Source organism: Pteropus alecto, unplaced genomic scaffold (assembly GCF_000325575.1).
Source record: "Pteropus alecto unplaced genomic scaffold, ASM32557v1 scaffold61, whole genome shotgun sequence".
Classification (NCBI taxonomy): domain Eukaryota; kingdom Metazoa; phylum Chordata; class Mammalia; order Chiroptera; family Pteropodidae; genus Pteropus; species Pteropus alecto.
Genome location: NW_006434835.1, coordinates 13,959,105 through 13,975,631, shown reverse-complemented (window position 1 = coordinate 13,975,631; position 16,527 = coordinate 13,959,105). Strand labels below are relative to the sequence as shown.

Genomic DNA, 16,527 nt, shown 5'->3' with positions numbered 1-16,527 from the left:
CTGTTTTCATCCAAATTCTAAACTGTCCAAGTATAATTAATGACTTTAAAACTCAGTTCTATATTTCAGACTTCTTTTTTTAAATCTCGTTGGTTTATGTAGCTGGGAATATTTAAATAGGTATTGCTTATCTTCTGCTTGCAGGCTTATCGGTAACAGCAGAACAAATAAATCCTCATGGTACTGGAGCTCGGAAGACAGAAACTAGAGTTGAAGAGGCATTTCGGCACAAACAGAGAAATCCAATGGATGTCTGGCACAACGCCGCAAACAAGTGTGCGTGTGAGTATGTGAGATCGTGTTATCCAGTAGTGAAACAGCTGAGACAGGGACAGATTCCTTAGGAGTTGGGCTCACAGACGAAAGCACTGCTGTTTTCCCGCAGCTCTTTCAGTCTCTCTCTTCAGAGGCGAAGAGCTTGTCGAGTAAGGTGCTGATTCAGAAATATGTTTCTTTAACCTTCTTTGCTCTTTTCCATCCCCATTCAGTACTTGCCGTTGTAATTGAACTAGGTTAGAATATTTTTCCTTTTAAACTTTGGTTTTTGGATAGAAATGTGGAGCCAGTAGACTTTTTACCCACCCCCGTCTCCTCCTCCAACCCCTTGCTGTATGCAGTGCATGATGTTCTCTTCATGGTGGAAAAATGGAACTCCGACTTAGGAGAGTGGCTGATTTGACAGTAGGAAATTGATTTTTCTGAGAGAATATTTTGTGCTCAGCTTGAAAAATTTGTAGTCTTTATCTAGCTTTGTTTAAGTGAGGTATACTTAGAGAAGGAAGACTGTTTAGGTTTTCTCAAATTTTCCTCATTCATGGTGATCTATAAAATATCCAAAAGACAAATGTTAATACACGTAGCCTCTTTCTAACGTAGCACTTAGTTTCTCTGAGGATGGCCGTCCTTGGAAGATGTACGCTGTTCTTCCGGTGCGAAGGTGGTAATGCTGCTCCAGCTGTCAGTAAAACTGGCCATATATGGTCTTTCACCAGCGTCCTTCACCTTGAATGAGTGAACCATGCCTATTTTTTTAGCTTCTCTTTGCGATACGTGGCATTCATATGTGAGAAAATTTGAAGGACTTAATGGTGCATTTAGTTCTATGAAACCAATTAAAGTTATTTGACCTAGTCATACCTTGGAACATGACCTGGCTAATGGAACACAGCATTCTAATTTAAACCTTAAAATCCTTTACATTTTCTGCATCTGAACCAAATATTTACTAGAACACACCGAATATTGGCTTTAAGCAGTTTAAGTTCCTTTACTTTAAATATTAAAATGTTAATCTACAAATTCGAGTTTTACTTTCTCTAACCAGTAGATGGCATAGGTGACTCATCATGTGTCTGTTTTACATTAACTTACTTAAATCATAAATCTAAATGTCCCTAAGCCAGAGTTGCTTTCCTGAGGTCTTAGTTTTGGAAACAAGCTCAGAGATGTTATAAAAATTGACTCTAAAGATTGTGCCTCTAAATGCGTTTTTCATACAGAGCACTCCTGAAAAAGGAAATGGTGTATTAAAGATTAGTTCCATAAATATATACTCCTACCACGTGCCAGGTGCTGTGGATACAAAAATTACTAAAACAAAAATCCCTATTCTTGTGGAGCTTGTATGATCAATTTCTCATATTTTACCAAAAGCATACTAACCATTAGAAATAGTTACATAAGGAGGGGGAAATATTTCTAGTTTGTCCTCACCCCAAATGAGAAAATTTTCTCTGTTCTTAGCCTGGATGAAAGCGTTAGAAAAGTAAACTTGCTTCAGTAGGGCTCCAGGCCTTTGCTCAGTGCACTACATACCAAGTTGTTGGGCTGGCTCTTGATTGAGCAGAATTCAGCCTTTTGCTCATGAGTTCCGTGGCTTAATGAGGAAGGAAAAGGGGAACCACCTGTGCTTGTGGTTATGTGGTTGGAGAATCAGGAAGGCTACAATGTCAGGAGTGACTTGTCAGGCAGTAAAAACCTAGCAATTCACCTCTTACAGAAAGAGCAAGCTGGATATTCTTTTAATGCAGACTAGGTTAGTGTTTCATATAGCTAATGAATGTTTATGAATGTTCATCACTTAAGCCTCTACAACTTTTAACAGTAGACTAATGCAGAATTTTTTTCTCCAATTACCCTGTAACTGTAAATTGTAAAAAGTTAATGGGGGGAAAAGGAGTAGAGAGATGGTTTTAATGATATTACAGTTTTGAAGACACAATATATTTTGAGCCAAGTGACTAACTTGAATTTTGGAAATGATTTTAGAAACTTTTAGTAGATTTATACTTAGATAAGAAAGAAGAGTAATATATACATACATATAAAACAAAATTTGTCCATTTGTTGTGACTACCTTGGTGTCTTTACCGAGACTCAGTGCAGATTAAAGATGAAAGGATGAAAAAAGTATGTAAGCACACTATGCACTGTTGACAGATCACAAGTTCATATTAAATGATGGAGCATAAGAGACAAGGATTGTAATAAGACCGTATTTCCTTTTATTTGTCTTTCAAAAGCAGTTTTTAAACTGTGGATTAAACAGTCTACTCTTAGTGATCTCATATTTATATTTCCTTTCGGAAATGTCTTTGCCAAGTAATCTTTTCAACTTTTGCATATTAAAAATATATATTGTCTTTAAAAATATTAAACCAGACTTGACATTACTTTTAAAGCCTTGGAAAAAAATGAATGCCTTTTTACCCCGATGGCTTTGAACAAATTAATATTTATAATTTGGTGTTAGACACCAGAAGAGGGGATAGGTGTCTAGTTTAACTTGTTTGCTTTAATAACTTTCATTAAATTTCTTTATGCATCTGTCCCATATTGCAAAAATAAGAGTTAACTTTTTGCTTATTTAAGGGACAAGGGGGTAGACTTGCATAACCAACTACCTTTGATACGTATATGGCTCCATCATTACCTGGAAGTACCAGCTGTCTACTCGTAAAGCTCATGATAGTTTCTAGCATCTAAGGGTATAGTCCTTACAACTTTTGTAGGTCTCCCTTTTCACATAACTGACCAATATTCATTTTCAATGTTTTATTAATGTTGTTGCCACCTTGATAGCAGTGGGCTTAATTTTTCTACATAATTTCAAAGAGAGCCTATACTAGGCTCTCTTGAAGCTACATCTACAAATGACTTTGTAAGATATTGATGCTGCTGGGTGAACCGTTTGTGGTGGAGGAAGCTAACAGATGGCTAACGACAGTGTTCATATAACCTTCATAAGGCTTCTCTCAATGACCATATTAACTGCGAGTGATACTTTCTCGGAAAGGAGTGATAGCGGACATTTCTTTGTTGGGATACCTGTAATTATTCTGTCTTGATATAATGGATCATGCCTTTATTTCTTGTCACGGTTTAGGTGCTTCTGGGTAATCTTGGTGGCAAAGCACACACTTTCCTGGGGAAATCCCCCCAAACCTTCCAAGCAGCCTGGTAATGTGGTCATTCCCTACATGTATATGTTATATGCTTGACCCCTGGGTGTTAGAAATTAGGAACAACTATAAAGTAGAATCTAAAGCAATAGAAAAAAATCAATGCTGGGTAAACTCATAAAGGAAATAAGCTTAAAATTTTTTTATTCCTCAGTGTTCAACCCTGACTTTATATCCATTCCACTTGTAGTTGTGAGGATTAGTAAGCATGGCTGTCAAGAGCTAAGTAGTTTTTGCCAGTGTGTTACACCGGTGTGGGTTTACTTTCTTTGGGGTCCGATTTAATATACATCTGTAAAACAAGTGTTGCACTCCAAGTTCTACATATCTTTTTTCCTTCCTTGTAAAATAGTTCGAGTTCGGCGAAAATCAAGGCGGCGCTCACAGTGGGGTAAAGGAATTATTAAGAAAAGGAAAGTCAATAATTTAAAAAAAGATGAAGAAGATACCAAATTTGCAGACTATGAGAATCATACAGAGGGCAGGAAATTGCTAGAGAATGGAGAGTTTGAGGTAAGCACCGACTGCCATGAAGAAAATGGAGAGGAGACTGGAGATTTGTCTATGACCAATGATGAATCGTCGTGTGACATCATGGACATGGACCAGGGGCAGAGGCTTAACAGTGGAGCGGGCACAAAAGAGAACTTTGCATCCACCGAAGAGGAGAGTTCAAATGAGTCTCTACTCGTCAACAGCAGTAGTTCTCTAAATCCCGAACAGACATCTGGGAAAGAGCCTTTCCTTAAAGGAAGCTGTCTAAATGGTGAGGCCTCCACTGACAGTTTTGAAGGAATACCAGTTCTGGAGTGTCAGAATGGCAAAGCTGAAGTAGTTTCTTTCTGTAGTAGTGGAGATAAATGTAGTTCTGAACAGAAGATTCTTCTGGAGGACCAGTCAAAAGGAAAACCAGAAACTTCAAATGAAAATCACAGAGATGATCCTGAGAAACTAGAGGCACTGGAATGTAGCAATAATGAGAAGTTAGAATCCGGCCCCGATGTGGAGGCAAAAGACGCAGAACTGGATAAAGAAGGTAGAGCTAATACTTTAATAAACCATCCGAAGTTTTCAACTCCAGAGTTAATTAATTGCATATTTTATCTGGTCCCGAGTAGCGATAGTTGATAAATAATTATATCCCTTTCAGAATCTGTTTTAAAGTTTTCATCCCTTTTTCCCTAGAAAAGTATACACAATCTAAATTTTGGTGAACGTTTCAGAGGATTTATGGCCCAGAATGCATTGCTTTACATTTCTGGCTCCCATCTGATTATCATCCCTATCCTAGAGAATCTATGACTAAAAGCTGAGTACATCCACAAATGTTAAGAAGATGAAATTCTAACTGAAGAACTATTGGGGCGGGTGGGGTGAGGGTGATCTGAGAAGACTTGGATTCTATAGCGTGGTATATTTGAGTCATATAGACCCACATTAAATGACCACTCCTGTTTATTCTAATCATATGACTTTGAGCTAGTTACTTATACTTTCCAATCCTGTTTTTCATCTTTTAAACTTGAGAATGGTGTCACTGCGGGGATTAAATAAGACCTGTATGTTAATCACCTCCCCTGGCACCTGGCACATACTGAGGTATATTCACTCCAGGCAGTCGCTGTTAGTCGGTCTGAGGGATGGATGTTTAGTCTCAGAGGCTCCATTGCTTTGTAAAGTCAGTGGTAGAGCAAAGCAGCAGAACTCTCAACATCAGATCACCTTGTTCTTACAGTCTCAGCACTCCGTTAGCTCCCGACTCTCTGTGATTATGTGATTCTTTTCAGAAGCAGCAGAAAAGGGGGAGTTGAGGATTTTAGCCATGCTTTATTATCCTTGAGCCCACAGAGGCATGGGCGGAGTGAGAGATCTGTGCTATTCAGTATACATTTTCTTCTGAACAGGACTCTTCTTATACTAGGCTCTCTTGAAGCTACATCTACAAATTGTGCTTTCTTGAATTGTGTGGAATATACAGCGTTAGCCTGGGATTTGGGTTAGGTGGGAAAAGTTTTTGCTGCCAGTTTTTTGAGCTCTCTAGCAGAATTAGGAAGTAGGAAAGTATTAGTCAAAAACTTAATTTCTTTAATGGGTAAAGAGAGCTGTTCTTAAATACTACCTGTGGAGAAGTTTTCTTTTTCTTTAATATTTAATAACAGAAAATAGTCTTAAGAACAGTATTTATTTCGGGCTGTCATATAGATAGCACTTGGATGGTATGTTAAGTTCGGGTTAAGTAGTGAATGGGACAGAGTGGGGAAAAAGGGCAGGATCTGTGTTAGGCAGAAAATATATGGGAGGAATCATTTTTAATGCTACTTCACTATGAGAGACAAGTTAGCTTGCAGAAAAGGTTTAAATTATGTTCACTTGGTTATCTAAAAGTGTTAAAGATATTTGTTGTGTCAAAACTTTTCCTGATTCTCATTTTTAACTGGCAGGGCAGTGTGACCTAGTACAATGGTTCCTGATTGAAGTTCTCAGGCTTCTAGAAGTCCGTGGATATAGTAATGAGGATCAGTATGGTCTTAACAGAAGTCTAGCCTGTGTTGATTGAACTGTAAATCAAGGTTTTCACTCTAAAGGCTGTCTGAAATATAAAATTTCTCTGATGTATCATAGTATATGTTTTTGAAGGCAGCATTTTGGTTCTTTGACTGTTTTTATCTATATAGCAGGTGTTGATGAGAAGGAATTGGTTACAGATTTGGGAATCAGAGGACTAATGTAGGAGAGGGGAGGAAGGTTCTCCTTAGTGTCCCTGACATGGGCCAGGTCCTGTGTAACGTACTGAAGTAGTCTGTGTTTATCTTTGCGTTCGTTCCCTCTTGGCCTGCTCGTAGAGTGCTCGTGCTTAGTAGGGGAGCACAGACTGGACGGTCTGCCTACCTTCTCTGCCCCTGGAAGTGCCTGGTGCTGTCAGATTATGCTCAGCCACCTCTAATTTTCTGCCCTCCCCACCACCCCCACTATGGCTAGTCTCAGCAAGATGTTGGGAGGAAAGTAATTAGATGATACTAATTTACTCCACGATAGGAAAGGTCACTAGCCCTGTTCCATTTTTAAGAAAAAATGTTATAACCCAGGTCAATTTATAATATAATTGTAGACAGTGTAACAGAAAAATCAGAAATTTCAGGTAGCGTTGAGGAAGACGTTTTACGTTGGGAGGCGGATATGTAGACAGACAGGTTGGCCTTGCTCTGTGTTGGTGTCTGCTTTTCTGGTCATGTCCCTTCTGCCAGTTCCGAAAGCTCCGAATTGTAAGATGGCTCTCACAAGAGAGCGAAACTGTAAGTCAGGCCGAGGGGTAAAGATCTTCCTTCCTTTTAGTGGATCTGTTTACTAGCTGGTATTCTAGTATGACTTGGCTTTTATACTTGTAGTTTAGTTCTCTTTAATTTGGTTTACTTATTCTTACAAAAAAAAAAAAAAATCATTCATCATTTAAAGAATACACTTTATTCCAAAAAAGATTTGTAGTGGGTGAAAGAACTTAATAGTTGTTCAAGTCTTATTTTTCTTAACTTTTGCTTGCTGCAGTGCACTTTTTTTTTCCCCCCTCAATTGTAGGTGCCTCTAAAGTAAAGAAATATCGTAAGTTAATTTTAGAGCAGGCAAAAACAACGAGCCTGGAACTGGTTCCGGAAGAGCCAGCTGAGCCTGTGCCGCCTCTTATAGTTGATCATGAGAGACTGAAGGTAAGCTTAGCTGTTCCCAGTTTTAAACGAATGGAAAGAGATTTGAATGTATTTTATAGCAATTGAATAAAACTAGTTTTGATTATCTTCTGCTTTAACTAGGAATATATGTGCTTCAGAGCTTTTAGTAAAAAAGAGTTATGTGTGTTTGAGAGGTTTAGTAATACGAGAATAGTCTTGGTAATAAACTAAGCTCTAGAATCTTCCAAACTCACATGTCACTGTCGCACTATAGCCTGTAGTGTCTAGTGCCTACTCATTTGAATATAACTTTCAGTTTGAACAGTGAAATCAAACTTTATTCTCTTCTACCTTTTTTCTTAGAAATTGCTTGATTTGTTGGTAGATAAAAGCAACAATCTGGCAGTTGATCAACTTGAGAGATTATATTCTCTTCTTAGTCAGTGCATCTATCGTCATCGTAAAGATTATGACAAATCACAACTTATAGAGGTAAGTGCTTAGTTCATCTGTAGAATAAACAAATATGTGCTTTTATTCCAAAGAAAAGAGGAAAGAAAGTTAGTTTAGTCCATATCCTTTACCACTGAAGAATGTTTTAAAGATTTAAGATGAAAAGAATCATTAAGAGCTATAGTTTGAAGAATAAAGCCTTTCTGTATCATTTTGTCTCAGGGCAGAAGTAATCCTGGATTCTTTGTTTATCAAAACACAGAAATTCATGATTCTGGGTTGGCAAATACATAGAATAGCAATTCTCCTCTCCCTTATTTATCACTGACTAGGCGTATCACTTAGCCCTATTGAAAGGAATTGCTGTGGGCAGTGAGACCTGTGGGCCACACCATTAGTGGTTGGGAGAAAACTGAAAAGCCATCTTATTTAATCAGATCTAGTCCTATAAAATAGCCACGTGAAGGAGTGGTTGTCGTTTTGCTTAGACACCTCGGATGTAAACTATTCCCTTTCTAGACAACTTTTGGCCATAAGAAAGTTTTTCTTTATAAATAGGATTTTAATCTCTGTTCAGATAATTTATATCATTAAGCCATACTTGTGCATTTTGAGTTCATCTGAGCAAATGTACTCTCCATACCCACTAAATGGCTAAGTGACTTAATTAGACTCTTTGTTCATTTGCCTGCTAGTTCGTGTCTTTGGTGGTCTATTTATTTATTTATTGGGTATCTACAGTTCCAGATACTGTGCTAGGTGTTTGGGATGCAAAAAATGAATAAGACAAAGCCTCTGCTCTCAGGGAGCATTTCTAGTACATTAAAGAGTTATATGTAGGGATGTGATTATTTCCTATGTGCAATAAGGAATATTAGACTTGAATCAGAGCAAGAGAGCATTTAAAAGTTATCACATTTTTATGTGTCATATTTTATGTTATTATTATATAATATATAGAAATAACAGGAAAGCACAAATAAGGAAATAACATCATCCATATCCCCTCATCTAGAGAAAACTAGTCAATGTTAATCTTTTGGAATAATTTCCATCCTTTAAACATGCCTAGATGTACATAACATGTGCATAATAAGTACGTGAATATATATTTAAAAGTTGAGATGATATTATATTTTCGGTTTCATAACCTGGCTTTTTGCCTGCTCAGCAATGTATGATGAAACATTTAGCTGGGTGATTTTGATTGATCTTACAGAAGAAGTTTTTGATCAGATAATGTGTTAGTATGGCCTATTATAATTTCTTTGGAGATGTTTAAAGGGAGAAAGGAAAACCAAATGTCTCAGTTATATGTGATATTTGCCCATCTGAATGCAATGTGTGGGGAGAGTGCTGTACTTTTTTTTTCTTATTCTAGAACTTGGTTCACATCGTTTACATTTAGTTAGTGTGACTGGATTGAATACTCTTCAGCAGTGAAACATCTTTCAGTAGGGGACTTGGAAGCCTGCTTTTCTAGGGGCCTTGTTTAGAGAGGGAGGGGGCCTACAGCAGAATCACCTGGTCGCAGCATTCTTGGTGGCGGCGGCGGCGGCGGCGGAAGTGACTCCTGCCTTCTGGCTTTTTTTCTCCAGCTCTGGTTGGAGTGAATAGCAGTGGGATCGGGGTGTATTCTACTTCTGGTACAAGTTTTACGGTACCGAATGCACTCATTTTGCTTTGGGAGTTCTTGGAATGTAATGAGTAAGGAAGAGCTCACGCTCTGGAGTGAGGCCGCCTGCATTCAAATCCTGACTCTGCTATTTATTAGCTGACAAGTTATATATATAACTTGTCTCATATATATATATATATACACACTAAGAATATAGTACAGTTATCTGGCATAATAAGTACTCATTGAGTGTTACTAGCGTCATCCTCATAAGCCTAAATATAAAATAGGAGACATTTGGAAGGGTTTAGGGCAGATTGTCTTACAGAGTAGCTATGGTATTGTAATCAGGAAAATATTTAAAGCTTATTGTGTATCCAAAAATCCTCTAAAAAGTTAATATAGAATGAATTTTCCCATAATCCTCTTGTCTTTTCTTTAACAGACAACATGTACTTTTTTTTCTCTTATAGGAGATGGAAAGAACAGTTCATATGTTTGAGACATTCCTATGAACTTTTCAAGATGAGTGGTTTATCCTCTCGAATCTGCTCCTGACTGAGCAGTCTTCTGAGCCATTCAATTTCAAATTGCACCAATTACGGGCAGAGCCTTGGTGTAAAGTGCTCTCTCACTCATCCTTTCTCTCTGTTGAATTTGGTGCTATTGTCTCAGGTACCTGAAACCAACCAGCCTACAAGAACCAAACAGAACTTCAGAAACATGTTGTATTTTCCACAAATAAAAAATACAACCCCACAGATTGGAGATTTTGGTGCTACAGAAACTGCTCTCACTCCTGCTCCTCTTTCGTGCGCTCTGTCTCGGAGACGTCTGTCTTAGGGAGCAGACCAGCAAACTTGAGAAACTGGATGGGCAGTTCTAACTGTGTTGAATCGTTTAAACAGTGGGCAACCTATTTTTTTTTCCCCCTCCTTTCTACCACTTTTATCATATTTGTTTCTATTTTTTCCTCTGGGTAAAGGACTGAAACCTGTTTAAGAGTTGGCTATGGTATATTCTGGTGGGAAACTGAAGAAACTGGATGAAATCAGATTAGGCTCTTTAGAACTGCCTTTAATGTGCCTTTTTATTCATTTGAGAAAGATAAGGCTAAACAAAAGGGTGGGCTTGTTTCTAGCAAATGAATTAGAATGTTTTCTTTGGTCACGACCTTGAAAATAAGCTTTGCTACTCTGTCATTAAGAGACAACCAGTGGTTTGGCATAAAATGCCTGTCTTATTTTCAAAACTCAATCAAGACACTCATTAAGCCACATAATACACTAAAATGGTAAGTTTTCCTCTATGGTCCGTTTCTGTTTAAGAAACACGTAAAGTGACAACAGAAAATAATCCACAGTCCACCAAAAAACCCCACACTTTTCGGTAGTGCTGACAATGATCACCAGAAAATAGATCGTGCCCATTCTTTCTTCTGTCAGTGGCAATTTAATTTATGTTTGCGTTCCCAGAGAAGAATGATTTTCATGTATCGTAAATCGTTACTATTTTGTTTAAAGCCAGGACTTGCCAAATGGACAGAAAAGAGAGGAATTTGTCAGAAGCTCTATAAAGTTCATTTTCTATATGCATAGCTGCAAGTGAGCTCTGGTATGGTACTTGAATAACAGTATTAATGTTTAAATCTCTTACCATAAGCTTAATCTTTACACCTCTTCATTTTGATCGGAACCCATTTTGAATCTTGTTGAGTGATTTCTGTGAGTTGTACTTACCTAAAATTAATTATGGGTTACTAACTTTACAAAAACTTTCTACAAATTTGGAGACACAGTCTAGGCAGTTGCGAAGAGGCAAAGGGAGTGCAGTGACATTTTTTTATCAGATGATTTTTAAACAAAAAAGTAGAAATTTTTGACAAGTTGGCTTGATATCTTCGTTCATTATAGCTGTTAGCTGCAGGTGTGTCTTTCCAATATATGCAACACATGTACTTTGGGTTTTAATTAGAGCAAATGGTCTTGGACTACTGCAGAGATACCGAGCTACCTCAGCTTTTTGTATTTTAGTTACCAACAGTGTTTACAGAGCCCTGTAATCACTTTGCCACCGTTTACATGCTGAAGCTAAGGTACTTGTCTCCTGTCTCTGGCTGTTCGGAGCGTGCTGGATGCCAGCGCAGAAAGCGCACTCTGGCCATAGGCTACTGCAGTAATCCTAAGTGCTTCTTTGCATTCACATTAACATTTTACGCCTTCTAATTCTAGCTTAATTTTTGAAAAATGCCACTTGTTTTCTTTATACCCAGTCTAAAATTTTCATGATATTCAGTTAGTCACGTAATTCAAGATGCTACCCGTGTAGACACACTGTATTTTTAAGTGGGCAAGTGCGATTAACGATGAACCATTTTAAAGGGGAGGTTATTTGAAACCTCTAATTTGATTATTGGGAGGATTTTCATGCTTTCTTTACTATTTATTACCACCATACCAGTTCAGACTATTTTACTGTCTAATACATTAGCATTTTGTATTTTGATGGAAATTGTTACAGAATTTAAAGATTTGATGAAGAAATAAGATGTAGCAGATTTTTTGTAGCAAGTTTCTGGTAAAAGGGTTTTTTGCAAGTCTCAGGTTCTTGCTGCACTATTTTTTTTTAAATATTTATTCCAGTTACTCTAATTCAGAAGCATTCTGTTCAAGTAACAGCAGCACTTGTGAAAAGAAAAATAAAAACGCACATGTAGGTTACGAAATTTGTACAAGTTAATTAAGATTTTAGCCATCAGTGAGTTTGACAAGGGAAATTTATTTATGTTCAGCATTAAAATGCTTCCAAAAGATCAAGTTTTTAATTTTAATATCGATATAGATGGAGAAATAGGAGGCAACCTCAGTGTGATAGGAACTGCCACTTTGAACAGCTTAGGTCTGAAAGAGAAAGCCAATCTAATGCCAAGGGGAGAAAAATGAGCTGAAATTGTACCAACTCCTCCAGCTTCCTTTTCCCCCCAAAAGAAACACACTATACCAGTTTTGCTTATGTTACAGATAACTGGTTGTTCTATAGTTTAAAGCAGCTTGTGAAATTATCCAAGTGGACTCAATTTTGTTTACCTTTCTGTAAGTTCTTAATTCTTGCTGTATAGCATTGGCAAAAATATGTACAAATTGACCTCTGTTCTTATTTCCTATTGTGAGCGTTATAAGTGATGAGCTCCCGTGTAAAACCCTGCTCTCGGATCAGTGAAATACGTATCGAAGCACACAGCCCAACAGTAGTTAACGCGCAGCTGTGGGGACCATGGGAGCTTTGTGAAGATGATGGAACCGCACTAGGATCGAAACTGATGGCTGTGGAGTTAATTGTGTTTTTGAGCTTGAATCTCACCTGTGATTAATTTTTTTGTGTTTTGTTTTATGTCCTTTCATGACTTGATTTTTCTTATATGCCAATGTATTTGTAGGTTTACTGGATTTTATTTTTAGGGAGTGGGGTGGTTAATATCTTCCCACTTTTTGATTAAGTTGGTTCAGCTATGGTGCTATTCAAGTAGGAATCGTCAGTGTCAGGTCCCGTAGCTGAATGCCATTGTTATTATAATTATGATTTGTAATCACATTGTAAGCTTGAATTTGGGCTTGTACCTGCATCTTTTGTATTTTGTACATTTGGTTATTTAGACTTTGGGAGTCCTCTTTGGTTTCAGCCATGTATGTCTACTTTGTAGATTTCAGTAGACTTCATCAACTATGGTCTGTTTTGGGTTTGTAGTTTAATTTAGAATTGTGTTAAATTGATGTTTCGCATTTGACTTCATTTTACATTAGTTTGAAGTAAATTATTTAATTTTTGAATTCTGGAATTTTGAACATTTACTGTAATTTGTAATATAACTGCTGTGAAATACTTGAATAAAGATGACAAGAAAACCTGTCTTTAGCTTAATTATGATTATTGTTGGCCGCAAAGGCATTGCTACTTTTCTAGCTGAATTCATATGTTTTGCAGCTAGGGCACATTGATGTTTACTAAGCGTCCCAAAAATCTTGTTATGTTTCTTTCATCTTTCAGTAGCCCTCAGTATTTTTCAGCTAAAATATTTTGTGTTGAGAAAGTGTGGTTTTAGTTTCAGTTGAGGATTGTCTAAACTATTTTGTACAGAAGCAAATAGATTACTTCTGAAATTTGTTTTTCTAGTCGGAAGACTGCTACAATAGATGATTAGGTAGTAAGGTTGACTTATTTTACAGTGCTTCCTTTTTTGATCTTCATATAGTTATCAGCATACTTTGAGCAGTACGTAGAATTTAAACGGAGACGATTTCATACCAGAATTTTCAAGGGCTTGTTGCTTCAAGTGAATAGAATGTTCCTGGCTTTAGATTGCTCAGATTTCTGCTGTCTACTATAAAATACCTTTTCATGTTCCAAGATTAGTGTACTAATCTGCCTCTATATAAATTTTTTTTTTTTTTTTTTTGAATCACAGTAAAAAGGAACTGGTTGAATTTGAGTTAAGACTTTTTCTTTTTTTTTTTTTTCAGATCATATAATTTTTACTTTTGCCTGTGTGTGCAGGCAGGCCGCGGAGATACTGCGGTTCCGTTCCAGATCATCGCAATAAAGCCAGTATTGCAATAAAGCGAGTCACGTGAATTTTTTGGTTTTCCAGTGCATATCAAAGTTATGTTTATATATACTGTAGTCTATTACGTGTGCAATAGCATTATGTATAAACTATGCATACCTTAATTTAAAAATACTTTATTGATAAAAATTGCTAACCATCATTGGAGACTTCAGCGAGTTGTGATCTTTGCTGGTAGAGGGTCTTAGTTTCAGTTCGTAGAAAATATAATATCTGCGAAGCACAGTAAAGCAAAGCACAATAAAATGAAGTATGCCTATGTAACAAGACTGGTAATGATAAACCTGGAAAACATTTTAAAGAATTTTTATCCGAATGTTTAGATAAGGAGTTTATGATTGCGTTTGAATCTCAATCAAGTTTTTAGGGCTTTGGAGATGAAGTTGAGTTTATTCAGTTTTAGTTTCCATCTGACTTAAAATTACAGTAAAGTGAGAGGCTAATCTTTACGTATCTACATCATGTTACCCCCATGCCGAACACCTGCAATGTTACCTATTGGCTTTTCAAAAATATATACATTTCCTCTGTTACTCTCACAGTCATGCCTTTTATGTCCTAGGTACTGTGCTAGGCAAATGTGATACACAGATGACATATTCTCTGTCCTTAAGTAGATTATAGTCGGCTAGGAGAGGTTGGTGTGTCTACCAGTCACGATAATTCAGTAGGATGAAGACTGCAACAGAGGGAACACAGCGTTGTTCAGAGTTCTAGGAACGGAACCAATTATTTTTAGGAATGGGGGAAAAAGAGAAGATTTCAGAGAGAGTTGCTGTTTTATTTACCTTTTGCCTCTATCAGGCTCTTCTAGAGTCTATCCCCACTTCACCAGAACTTTTTCTTGGTTCCTTGTGACCGTTTATATTACATCCTATCACTTACTCATACGAGGCCCTCTGGAGTATCTTTATCTTGACTTGTTCAAATCTTACTCATTTTATGGTTGGGCTAAGATTCAACACCAATAAATCTCCTTACTGTTAGAGTTTTTGTGCTGCTCCTTTCTCCTCAGAACTTAGCTGTTTTTTATACTGCCTAACATAGTAAATTACTAATGTTCTGCAAAACTTAGTAATTTATTCATGTGGAAAGTGGATACAAAGGAAATACATTCTGTAATCCTTGTAGGAATTTAAAACAATGTTGGACACATCGTAGATGCTTATTTAATTCCTTTTGGTTTAATTTACCTGAAATTTACCTAAATCATCCTTTCACTGATTGAATAAATATATAGTGAATACTTACTATGTGCCAAGCACGGTTAACAGGTGCTGGAAATAAAGAAGCAAACAAAACAGAAAACGTCTTTGTCAAGAGCTTGAATTCTTTTAGATGTAATGTGCTAGATTATTGTCATAGTTGATTAGGATTCAAATTATCTTCTTAAAATGTTATTCTCTCTTTTTCTTCTTTACTCTTCTTATATTTCCCTTTTTAGTGATTAGAACCATATCTATCAGGTATCCAAATCCTGAAACTTAGATGTTATCCTAAATTTTATCTTCTTTATGATACATCTTATTCTAATCGTGTCACATGTTCTGTTGATTTTTTTTTCCCCTCTAAACACGTTTCATGTCAATCACTCCTTCTCAATCTTTGTTGTAGCTTAGTTTGGGCACAAATCCTTTTGTTTGGACTAGGGAAAAAGTCATCAGTTTGAGGGAACGTAAACATAGACAAGACATTGTGTCTGTCTTGAGATTTTTGTAATATAATTTAACATAATACCACATTTGCTAGGTACTAGGGACTGTTCTGAGAGCTTTACAAAGTCTTTTAATCCTGTGAGAAACTTAAGAGGTAGGTGTTATTATTCTCTCCATTTTAGAGGCCAAGAAGCAGATATAACATAATTCGCCCAAGGTCACACACAGCTAGGATTCAAATGCAGGTAGTCTGACTCCAGAGTTGATGCTTCTAATCACTATGCTGCCTGCTTCTTGTGGGGTAGACAGACACAGACACAGATCATTTCAATATAAGATGGCAGGTGCTACAGCTGAGTTACACATAAGGCACTACAGGTGTGCAGAGGAGAGGCATGTAGCCCAACCTCGAGGAAGCCTTCCTGCGAACCCTGATCCCTGAGATGAAGCATCAAGATGGGAAAGGCCATCCAGGCAGAAGGGACAGCAGAAGCACAAACCAGGAAGTGAAGTAGCACGAAAGCCCCTGAGAAAACAACGAGCAGTTCTGTATCATCACAAGTCAACACTTAACGCATCTATCTGAGCAACTGCCACTTGCTAAGCACAGTTCTTGGCATTAGCGTTATAGCTGAGGACAGGATGGCAAGGTCTCAGCTTCCTCGGAGGTTACAACTTAGCGGGCAAAGAATAAGATGTTATCCAATAGTGATAAGTTATCCAATAGTGGCAAAGAATAAGATGTTATCCAATAGTGATCAATGCTTGGATGGCAATGAGTACAGTAGTAACAGCAGCAAACATCTGATTGCCAGGTGCTGCCAGGTGCTGCACGATCATTTATCACAACACCTCTATGAGATAAGTTCTGTTGTCAGTCCCACCGAACAGAAGGGGAAACAACTACGGAGCTGATGAAGCAACTTGCGCACGGTGCACAGCTGATGAGTGTTAGGATTCTTGTGGGGGCTTCAAAGCTTGGATTCTTAACCAGTCTATCATTAAGGTTAATAATAAATTCATTTGTCCTTATTCAGGTGCTTCTTCCTTATTAACA

General features: G+C 37.3%; 1 protein-coding gene across 4 annotated transcripts in view; it reads left to right on the top strand.

Annotated features, from left to right (window-relative positions):
• ATAD2B (ATPase family, AAA domain containing 2B) overlaps window positions 1-13,100 on the top strand; it is a 107,637-nt gene extending 94,537 nt beyond the window's left edge. For 2 of the 4 annotated variants that reach the window (XM_015588193.2, XM_006910267.3), the window contains exons 24-28: window positions 145-282; window positions 3,814-4,497; window positions 7,035-7,162; window positions 7,487-7,615; window positions 9,668-13,100. In XM_015588193.2, coding sequence (XP_015443679.1) covers window positions 145-282; window positions 3,814-4,497; window positions 7,035-7,162; window positions 7,487-7,615; window positions 9,668-9,709 — 1,121 coding nt within the window. In that variant the 3' untranslated portion in view covers window positions 9,710-13,100. The remainder of the gene's footprint in view (window positions 1-144; window positions 283-3,813; window positions 4,498-7,034; window positions 7,163-7,486; window positions 7,616-9,667) is intronic. The other 2 variants (XM_015588192.2, XM_006910268.3) reach the window with 2 other exon arrangements.
• The last annotated feature ends 3,427 nt before the right edge of the window (window positions 13,101-16,527 follow it).